The 11122-nt window shown below is 38.1% G+C and overlaps 1 protein-coding gene and 1 non-coding gene across 2 annotated transcripts; one reads left to right on the forward strand and one right to left on the reverse strand.

Annotated features, from left to right (window-relative positions):
• The first annotated feature begins 2166 nt into the window (after positions 1–2166).
• Positions 2167–4706, forward strand: LOC145222674 (uncharacterized). Its single transcript, XM_080088851.1, has 3 exons — positions 2167–2186; positions 2278–2826; positions 3711–4706. Exons 1-3 carry the CDS (start codon positions 2167–2169, stop codon positions 4498–4500), a joined length of 1359 nt encoding a protein of 452 aa, XP_079944977.1. The 3' UTR covers positions 4501–4706.
• Positions 4707–10989: 6283 nt separating this feature from the next.
• Trnas-gga (transfer RNA serine (anticodon GGA)) lies at positions 10990–11063 on the reverse strand. The gene has a single exon. It is a non-coding gene; the product is annotated as a tRNA-Ser (tRNA).
• Positions 11064–11122: the final 59 nt, after the last annotated feature.

Genomic DNA, 11122 nt, shown 5'->3' on the forward strand with positions numbered 1-11122 from the left:
TTTTGTGTGAATGAGTGTCATGTGGCAGTTTCTTTTGTTATAGGTTATGATTCGCAAGATATTATTTTGCAGCCCTTTTAATTGGTGAAGTACAGGTGCACTCCCACTACCCCAGAAGCTGATGGCATATTGCAGTTTTGAGTATACAGGGCTATGATCTAAACTTTTGTGGGTTTTTAAATCGACATATTTTCTTAGCTTATACATTAGACCAGAATATTTAGCAAGTTGTGTTTGAAGTTGAGTTATATGCTGTGATCAGTTTAATTTGTCATCCATTATAACACCTAAATATTTCATTTTTAGTTGTTGCCGAGATGAAGTAAAGTTAATGTTTTGTGGGCATTTTGTCACAAGCATGTAGGATGTTTTGCTAATGTTTAGGGTCAGTTTGTTTACTCTCGACCAAAGGACTATTTGGTGGTTTGTTTTGATTTGCAGATTGCTTAAACTCCTATCAGTCATAATGAGATTATTGTCATGTGCGAACAGCGTAGTTTGCAGGTTGCTCGCAAGTGGGAGGTCATTTTTATACATTAACAATAGAAGAAAACCAAGCTTCGAGGCTTGTGGAACCCCATTGATCCATGTGTATTGGTACCGGTTGGTTAAATGTGACTCAAATAAATTTAAAACTACGCCACGTATAGCAAAAAACGTTGCATTTTGGACAGTAAAATTTTGTGGTTTATGGTGTCGAATGCCTTGGTTAAATCTAGTGAGATGCAGCATGATGCGAGTCCCCTTATCAGCATTATGCATAAGTTGGTCATGTATAACATGGAGGGCTAGCATAGCGGAGTGATCTCTTCTAAATGAAACTGTTGTTCATACAATAATTTATATTTTTCGAGGTATAGATAAAGTCGGCAATGTATTATATGTTCAAATATTTTGCTGAATGTGGATAGGAGTGATATTGGCCTGTAGTTTGTGCATTTATTGGTATGGTCCTGATTTCTAAATTGGGATTAGTTCAGCAATGTTTAACGTATCTGGATAGATTCCCTGTTGCACGCAGTTGTTAAAGATGGTGCTTAAAGGCAGTGTTTCATACCGGAACGGAACGAAACGAAATAACGTTATTCGTTCTGAGCAAATTATTTATTTTGTTATTTCGTTCTGGACCGATATTTTCATTTTTTTCCGGTCTGACCGAAATAAATTTATAACGGTATTTTTTTGTAATTCGGCCTTAACAAAAGAACATTTCTTTATGGTCTTTACAGCTATTAAGCGAGAAAAGAAGAAAGTTACAACACACAAAAATTATTGTCGGGAGTTGTTACGTCACATAACATTTGTCAATGATGGTCAAACGAATGTAAATTGTAAGAGCTTAACGGCGCAAAATTTTCAGCAATTGTTTGATGTCAAGTGTTCAGAACGAAATACCGGAATGAAAAATAACGGTATTTCGTTCCGTTTCGGTATTTTGAATTTTTTATTTCGGTATTTCGTTCCGGTATTTGAGCCAAAAATTATTTATTTCGTTCCGGTATAACGTTCCGTTACGTTCCGGTATGAAACACTGCTTAAAGGATACGCGGTGACTTCCTTTGACATTTTAATAAATTTGACTGAAATGCCATTGTGGCGTAAAGCTTTTTTCAGTCTAATGAGGCAATAATTGATAAACTTTCATGTGGTGTGGAAGGTGTTATGAACAGAGACTGGAAAATGCTTTTAAAATGCAAAGTGTGTAGGATATTTGCTGTTGGTATTTTCTCCGCAAGCTTCTGGCCAAAGTTGGAAAAAAAATCATTAAAAGTTTCCACAATTTCTTTCGAGTCTTGAGTTTTTGTTTCTGTCAGTTTCGATACATGAAATGGTGTTGTGTTTTCGTCGTTTGATATTTATCAAGTCATTAATCATTTGCCATGTCCTACCAGAGTTGTTATTGTTATTAGCCAGAAGTTTTTCTTTTTGTATTGGACAATAGCCTTGTTGAGGATGTTTCTGTATAAGTTGCAACGTGGGGCATTACCAAAGTTTTTATTGCGATACATTTTAGCAAACATTTTATGTTTTACTGCAATTGACTTAATAATTGCCTTGCCTTGTTATGTGGTTCAGATTACAAATCTCCTTCAAATATTAGCATTTTAAACTAGCTTCGCAAATTGTACTTGGACATACCACCATGTGTAACTAAAGCATTCCAAAATGGTAATGCTACAGACAATGTATTTCCGATGTGAAATATAATTATACGTTATCGACTTGATTCTGTCTGGTCGATCAAAAAATATAATCACTAGAACTTGGTAATTACAGCTACGCCGTAATTACAGTAACGGCGCCTACACAAACGGGACAAGTGCCACGGCGAGAGTTGACTTTAATCGACCTCGACAACAATGGAATTCACGACTGTAATTTTTCTTTGCAGAAACAACTTTGTGAGCTCGATAGCGACATCTTGCGAAAATTCGTGCGCCTGAACGACTGCATCGACGACATGCGCTGGCAACTCGAGCAGCGTGAAGCTGATCTTAAACGCAGCATGGAACAAGATGACGTCATCACCATCCAGGATGACGTCATGAACGATGCGGGACGTCCAAATCCATGGGAGGAGGATTTAAAACGGTTGTCCGAAGACGAAAACGACAACATCGAAGAGGATGACGACATGAAGTTTGTAGCTCCGGTTACCAAGGCAACCACGTCATACGCCACGTTGACGTCAGTTCGTAGCAGCAAGCCAGGCGTGACGAATAAGTCGTATGCCAAACCCACGTATGGGCATGTGGATGAAAAAGGAACAATGACTACAGACAGATCGAAAGATCAACAGGAACACAGTCGGCAAGATTTTTATAGGTAAGTTTAACTCTTCTTGACAATTTGGTTTAAGGCAGTTGCAGAATTAAATCTTGATAAAGTATAAGAGCAAACTGACCAAAATGTGTCGCAAGGCCACAATCACCACATTTCAAAGTTAAAATACGCGTCTGTGAGCAGTTTTGTTTTGTCTTTTGGTAGTGGACTATTTTAAGCAAAAAAATCAAAGCCAGTATTTGCGTGTTAAACATGACTAGGTTTCAACTGATTTGCTCAGAATATTTACAACCGTGCATTGCATGTGCACACAAGGATTTCATATTTCGCCTTTTAGACTTTTTTCATGCAACTGAACGCAACGTAAGTTAAGACAAAACCTTGTAAACTAGGCTCGCTTGTATGTTCAGCCCACTGTTATCCACACCACGTGACGTTGGTAAAGTCAATTGAGCGTGACGAACTTCGCTCTGCTTTTTGCGGTTCGTGAGAAGGTGTGCCTTAATATGGCGCTGGTGGTTTAAAACTCTTGTTGAAGTGACAGTTGTGGGAATCTTACACAGGCCTTGTAATGTACAGCTCGTAGTGAGCCAGGTTGAGTAAATGACGTTTCGCACGCTACTTCCATTTCACGAAATGTATCATATTGTGTAGCCCTTAGAGGAAACTTTCTGTTTCATTATGCAGCTTGTAGCATTTGGACCATGTGTTTGGTGTCATGCTATGTTTTCTGAAAAACAACTAAAGCTTTTGATATACTTGACAGTCTTCCAAACTTTAACTGTTTTCGAAATAGTAGCTTCTTGGTTGCTATTGTTTTTGCATGGATAAACGCAGCTACATGCGATGTTGGGCTTAGCCTAAATGTCAAGTTTTAAAATCTGTGCAGCACATAGTAACATTTTCCCAATGTTTTTTACTTGTAGAACCAAACCACTCAGGCCGACCTCTGCAAGCCAGGTGGCCTACACCACCTACCAAAAACAGCAACAGCAACATCCAGTGCAGCAGACTAACTACCAGCCCTATCACCAGCACCAGCGTGTTGTTCCAAACCAGCGGCCAGCCTCGGCGTCCAACGCTAACAAGAAATACGCCACTCGCGCTGTATCGTTCCAATCATCTGGCCGAGACTCGGCGTTTCGACCAATCAGAAGCAATCAGCAGTCACGTGATTCGGCCACGACATCACGTGACTCAAACCCGAGGGGCGACCGTGTTCTCGTCAGGCGAGTGTCGGACTTTCAAAAGCAACGAGATTACCAGAATCTGATTGACTTGTCACGTGTCAGAGGATCGAACCAATCAGGTGGTGGTCATCCGCAGCATCAGCAGCCGCAAAGACCTCAGATGAATGTGCCAGGTTCGCGAACCTCTACGTCATCTATTGCGTCATCTGCTTCGTCCAACTCATCTGCGTCATCACTTCGCTCTCCCACGCGGCCCTCTGTGGCGCGTAGCAGCAGCCACAAGTGGGCGCGCTTTGGCTTGGGCAAGGCTAGTAAAGCGCCACAGCCTGTAGTTGAAGCCAAGCCTATGGCGCCGCCACAAAGTCTTGTCACACAACAGCAGAAGAGGACAAGTCTCTCGCGGCGCGGTAATGACGTTATGATTCCACGTGACCAAAACGTCATCACGGTGTCATATAAGCGCACGACCGCAAACGACTCTGTCTATAGTTGGATCCAGAGTCAAGATGACGTCACGTATTTGTAACATGACGTCACTGTCACTTTTTTGCCTCCACGTTTACGCGTATCCACGAATTAAGCCTTCTTTTGTTATTGTCACTTCGTTCGTTTTTTTTTCGTTTGCCAGTGCTCGGCTTATTTATCGTCTTTATGTCATCATTGTCATTGTTCTTAATCTTGCTTGGCACCGCGCAATGCAAGCACATCCAAGTACCGTACCGCCATATAATATACATAACATCTACCAATGCATTGTATTTTCTCCTTGTCTTTTATGTAAGGAATAAATCTTGACATATTTGAGTGTTATAGGTCCGGTTGTATATAAGTGTGTGGAATAGTCACTAGGGGCCCATTCTGAATATGACCTATTTTGCCCTGTGTTTTTTCTCCGTCGTAGCTTATGCACCTGGTGAAATAGTTTAATGTATCTTAATGATACTTTTTCGGCTGGCTATAGTTGTAAAATACTTTTGTCCAAATTGCATACCATTTGGACACTTCATATTGCAGGTAATGACTTGCTACGTAGGACTAGGAATCTACTCCAATTACCCCAACAATCTCCTGTAAAAATCAGCTTATAATTCGTCACCAACGCCCAATTATTTGGCCCTATTATTTGGACTTTCCACCATACAGCTTGTTTTGTCTCCCCTCACAACAGAAACACGTTCAAAAGCTTTGCATCTGTTGCCCATGCGTTTCTCTCCGAAAGCAATTATATATACTACAAAGATTTTCTAGGACCAGATGTAAATTATGCTACAATCTAAATATGGGATCTACGGCAAAATAGACTGAACCCAAAGCCAGATTTTCTACGATTTTTGATGCAAAAGAATCTAAAAAGGGAATAATGTCGAAAATAAAGAGTGTTTTATAAATAACGGAGGTAAAATGTTTCAAGTAGAATATTTAGCACAAGACTAAAACACAAAATAACCCTTATAGGCTAGATTTCTGAGTATTGGTTATGTCATATAGCATGGTTGAAAAAGATTAAAGATGGAAAGAGTAACACAGCTGAGGGGATGTCATTGCTGTTCATAAAAGTCAATGTTTCAAATATACACAAAGATCAGTTGCAGTCAGAAGGCCATTATTTGCTATTTCTGTTTTTGACAGTAACCAATAATGCTAACCGGTTCGCAGATCTCATAAAATTTCGTGAAACGGTTCTATAGAACCGGTGCGAACCAACTGAATCCTACCACTGATCTAAATGTAATGCAATTCTTATCTTAATGTAGAGTGCCAAAACCGTGACATGAGAGAATAAACAAGCATAGTTGCTGTGTAATACCTACATTTTTAAACTTCCAAAATTAAATACTCTATTCCGGGAGTATAATTTGCATACATTATTTGCCCAGGATCAATAAACTGCCTAAATACACTTATATAACAGTATAGCCTTTGTAGAGTCAAGTCGAGTCGAGTCGAGTCAAGTGTTGATTTAAACAACACTAATTTGATGTTTCTATAGTATCATGACGATGAACCTTTGAAAGCATTGTCCGGAATGTTACATTATTTGTACTCAACTGCGTGGTTCTGTTAAAGGAACGTTAGCATTTGCGAAAAAAAATTCATGGATCGGGTTTTCACCAATAAAAGAACATAAATCTAACCTCAGGGTTTTAAAACTAGGACACCAATAATATATGTTTCTGGTTTTTATTTGCTACCACTCTTTGAGGTGTCTACAAATACCATTACAAACAAAAAAACTTCATTAGATTTAAATGTATAACCTCTCGTTATCAACTATCACTTACGAAAGACGGCTGTCAAAAAAGTTAGACAAATAATTATCAGAACTTTTTTTGATTAAATTGTAAATTTACAAGTGAAAGCTTCCATTTATATTGTACGAACACCTGAATATGATTTGTTAAGCCGAACTCTAGGAACACATGACGCAAAATGAAGTTACCTAAAATTTTTGAAAGCTTTTTGACGTCTGTTAGATAAGATGACTTTATCCATTTTCGGGTGTGTCGTATTTACAAAAATTCAGATTTGTAATCGGGATGTGGTTTAAACTGCACCAAAATGTGAGGTTCCTGATTTGGGGATTGCGCCTTTCGCAGCTTGATGCAATATTCAGCTGGGCACACGAAAGGAAAGAGTTGCATAGGAATAAAATGTGTCATGTCCATCCATATCCCCGTTTTTCGGTGTTAAACCGGCAATCAATTTGGATTATAAAACTAAAAGATGATAAAGTGAAAATTTTAAGTAAACATAGTTCAAAAACACTAAAACGTTACCTAACTAGTTAGGATGAACATTAATTCATAACTGGGATGAGCCCTGAAGCGTCTATGCAGACCAGCGATCACGGCACACTCATATACAAATCACAGTACGCCAGGCCCTTTGAAGGCGCCATACCGAACCAGCCGGCATGCACCACCATATGGCAAAGCGTAGGCTAGACAAAGGCCTGGCGTACTGTGATTTATCTAACTAGTTATGTTTAATGGGTAATGTTTTGATATTTTTAAACTATGTTTACTAATTTGAACTTTTTTGTCGATTAATTTAAATTTAGTTTTATCTTTGTACACTTACGAGTCACTTACTCAGTGTTATCTGTCTAATTGTTGTTTTCTTTTTTCGCTATGCTGTATTCATTATTTATTCCCCTATGGCAAGTTTTGTATCGAGTTGGCCATGCCTGATTGCCCACGTAATAACCCGGATGTACATTGTTTGTCGTTACACCATTCGTTGATACACATTAACCAGTTTCGTTGGATGGAAAGTACAGTTAGCCTTCTCTGGGTGTCCTATGGTAAATCGTGTCCTGTTGTGTGTAGCTTTTGGTTGAATTGTAAGGTGCAGTTGGTTTGTGTATTTTATATCTGTTTGGTCAAACAAGACGCCTTTTATTAAAACCAGCTTGTGGCCTCTCTTTGGCTTTCGAGGTTAACCGCTTTTTGTGCAGTTAGGTTCTTTTTCGGTTAGGGATGTAGTTTTGGTAAAATAAAAAGCTATAGGTTTATGGGAGGCGAGTAGGGTAAACGATCTCGCTGAAAATTCGTTTAAACTGCCGAAATAATTTGCAACAGAAAAAAAAAATATTTCCAACAATCAACATAGCGCGCAACAGTTTAAAATTTGGTTGGAATAAAACGGCTAAAAACAAAAATATTTATCTGATGAATTTGGTATTCATTGAGGGACGAATAAGACTTGTTTTTTAGAGCAGTGGTGCAATTTAAACCGAGATCCATAATGTCCTCTATTTGCCCATAAATGATTGATATTTTGTTCTTTCTCATGGTGAGTGGTGACTTTGCTCGAAGAAACTTTAAACATTGTTACTGTGTCTTGCGATTAAAAGTGCAGTTGTTTACCGTTTCTTGAAACATTCTTGACGGATAAAAAGCTATTTTGCGACCACGTAGAACATAGTATTCAGTGTAACATCAACATTTCACCCAAACAAAGGATTTAATTTTTTTTTGTCCATTCGCGTTGTGCATGATCGACCTGATCACTTCGCAAAAGACAACAGAAAATCAAGTTTGCACAATCAGGTTTTTGAACTGCATTTTCTATGTTTCCATTTGAGTGTGGGAAACCCACTACAACAGCAATTATATTTTAAGGGTTGCGTCCTCTTGTCAAAAATAAAAGTAAAACTTTACCGACGTGGTCATTTACTTTTCATCATGCTCATATATTGTGTTTGCCTTCGTAGCTTATTGGTGTTTGCTGAGGTCCAAGCAAAACTTATGCTTTGTTTGTGAAATGTGGCGATGTAGTACAAATCAAGCTCCGCAAATCTGTTTTTTAGCGTCAATGAGTAACAATTTGTTTCTCTTCCGTTTCTCAGTGCGCAATATTTAAGCGCTGACTCGCCCACACTGCAAATATTGAACAATGTTGCAACATGGTTCATGGCGCGGAGATGTATTGAAGATTTTTAAAATATTTTCCGGAAATGAAGTTTTTCTTTTGAACCTTGTTGCTGTGCCTGGCGGCTACAAATTAATTTGTTTATCGTTTCATAAAACAATCTGGAAATTTCGAACATTAAAAAAAAACTAAAAAAAAAACTAATAAATGATGTGTTATGAAGAATAAGAGGAATAAATCGTTTTGCTTTTTGTATTTTGGTTGTTTTGTGTTCAAAAATAAATGTTAAATGCATTTGATTTAGATTTGACCAATTTGTGGAAAATTTTAAATCTTCTAACGCATTTTGCTGTGATTGTAACAGTATTTACTGATTGAGACATCGGTGAAAGAACTCTAAGGCAAGTAAATACAACAACTGCTGCATAGTATATTCTACTAAACAGCGTTACGATTTAAAATGTTTTTTGATGTCTTCAATCTAAACATACCCGGGTTAAAGACTTACACTAAAAGAAATCCAAAATCTTCTCAATAAAATTAGTTGTACAAACTAAATGTCGTACTAAAATTTATTCTATGGCCTTTCCTTGTTTGCGTTACAAATCGTGCTGGCGAACGTTTGGGTTAAAGTAAAACTACTAAAGTTGTTAAAACTAAGAAAAAAAGAAAGAAAGAGCGCTAAGTTAAAATATAGATTGGTCTAATCAACCAGTGAAAGAATGTGTCTAAGACGCCGTCTGTTAAAATAAGGACGAATGGTAGAAACAAGAATGGTATAATAGCAATCATGCTTCTAAATTAGGGCCTAATCTACATGTTGTTCTTTGATATTAAAAAGTGCCACAAATATTAGGAAATATTGTTGTTCATTCTTGTAAAACTTAAATTTGTAAAGATAACCAGCAAAAGATTAAATTCAACAGGTCGGACACCTTTTTAAAGAATACTTACGTATCGGACGGGATAGCTTCTTTCTGCGTTACATAGACCCCCGTTGGAGACCCGCGGTTGTGGAGCAACTTGAAGTGATTCGTCTCATGCAACTCAGCAACGACTTAGCCGGTTTATTTGAAGCAATCCGACGTTATCGTGGATATGTTAGTCGCCCTGCTTGGCCTCAAATATGCGGCTGATGCACCTTCTTTTGCTAATGTGCCTTACACGTGCACAAAAAATTTTTGAAACCTGTTTTTGCTAAAAACGTTTTTTGTGCGACTTTTTAAATAGAATACTTTCGTGTTTTTCATTATGTAACAAAATGTCTTTGTCGAAAAGCGTTGGTTTAATTTGTTTGTTTGTGACCCACTATTTTTTTATTTTTGCATGTTGCACATTATTGTACATTTTATGTACGCTTTTCCAAAACTGTTTGTTGGTTTCAAATTCAAAGAATGTAATGCAACTAAATCATATTCAAGATTGTTTAATTGTCACGACTTTTATTTTCATTGAAATATGCGATGACAAAATTTATCACCAATCTTTTAACATGCTAAAATTTAAGTCAAGTAAATTGTCTAGCTAAGTAGTTAGTTGTTAAACTTAACCTTATGCGAACAGCCCTTAAGTGCCTTGTTTAAGTCATTGTCTTTGGTGGGCCATGGAACTGGTGGGCCATGGAAGCATTTTGACTAGGCCGCCGACCAATCAAATAGAAAGCTTTTTTTAAGAATTTTCATTTGTGTCACTACACTCAATTTTACAAGAATAATGGCTTGGGGAGGAATTGAGAAGGAATGTGAATTAATTTGAATTATTCTATTTACGGTATAAAGTTACTTTGACTTTCTGCAACGGCGTATGTTTATGATGTAATAAACTACTTTGTGATTACAATAAAGCCAGATAATAGCAGCATATCAATTGTCCAATTATTCGGTCATAACTGAAAATGCTTGAACAAGGGAAGTGCTGTTTTATGATTTTTTGCATGAATTTATTTCGAACTATATTATCTGTTTGAAATATGGCCTGCAGTTTTTTTTGTTCTGAATCTACTTTTTAGTTGTTTCTTTCTTTCATAAAAATTTACTGGGCCACAGAATTTTTGTGCAATGAAAATGGGCCACGAAAGAAAAAAGGTTGAGAACCACTGGGCTATGGTCAATCAAAGTTTCCGGCCAAAATCGTCTGTTCAAAAGCGATTCGGGTCCGGGTCTGGCTTTGGGCTTCTACTTTCGGGTTGATACTTTAACTTCGGGTCCACATACAACTCTGCCTTATACCCCAAAAATGTTTTGTAATTGTTGTACATTTCCTTTTATTTTCTATGCATGTAAATACGGCTTTGTTTTGATGTTAACACAGCGTGTGTGGCAGGTGAATATTGTACGATATTCACGTTTTCGGCCGATAGTCCTAGCTTGATCTTCGGGCTGATTGTGGTGACATGTTGTCGCTGTGTCACAGTGGACTTGTGCAGTTGTGTAATTGTCGAATTAAATTGTAACTTGTTGGAACTTTTAAGATGAACATAAATTCATAACTGGGATCAGCCCTGAAGCGTCTATGCAGACCAGCGATCACGGCACACTCATATATAAATCACAGTACGTCAGGCCCATTGAAGGCGCTATACCGAATCAGCCGGTCACCAAGCATTCACCACCATATGGCAAGGCGTAGGCTAGAAAAATCTAGCCTGCGGTGGGATTCGAACCCACGACAGGAGTCTTTCCGGGACTCGCGCTCTACCAACTGAGCTACACAGGCCCAGTGGGGAATCCGCCGAAAGTCGAATCACAAGCACCGTTGCCTGCCTCGTATGCTGC

This window comes from Phallusia mammillata, chromosome 4, assembly GCF_965637545.1.
Source record: "Phallusia mammillata chromosome 4, kaPhaMamm4.hap1.1, whole genome shotgun sequence".
Taxonomy (NCBI): Eukaryota; Metazoa; Chordata; class Ascidiacea; order Phlebobranchia; family Ascidiidae; genus Phallusia; species Phallusia mammillata.

Coding starts and splice junctions, on each gene's coding strand:
- LOC145222674 (XM_080088851.1), top strand. CDS start 2,167: ATGGTAATGCTACAGACAAT. Junction 2,187..2,277: donor ATGGTAATGCTACAGACAAT/GTATTTCCGATG, acceptor TGGTAATTACAG/CTACGCCGTAATTACAGTAA. Junction 2,827..3,710: donor AGTCGGCAAGATTTTTATAG/GTAAGTTTAACT, acceptor TTTTACTTGTAG/AACCAAACCACTCAGGCCGA.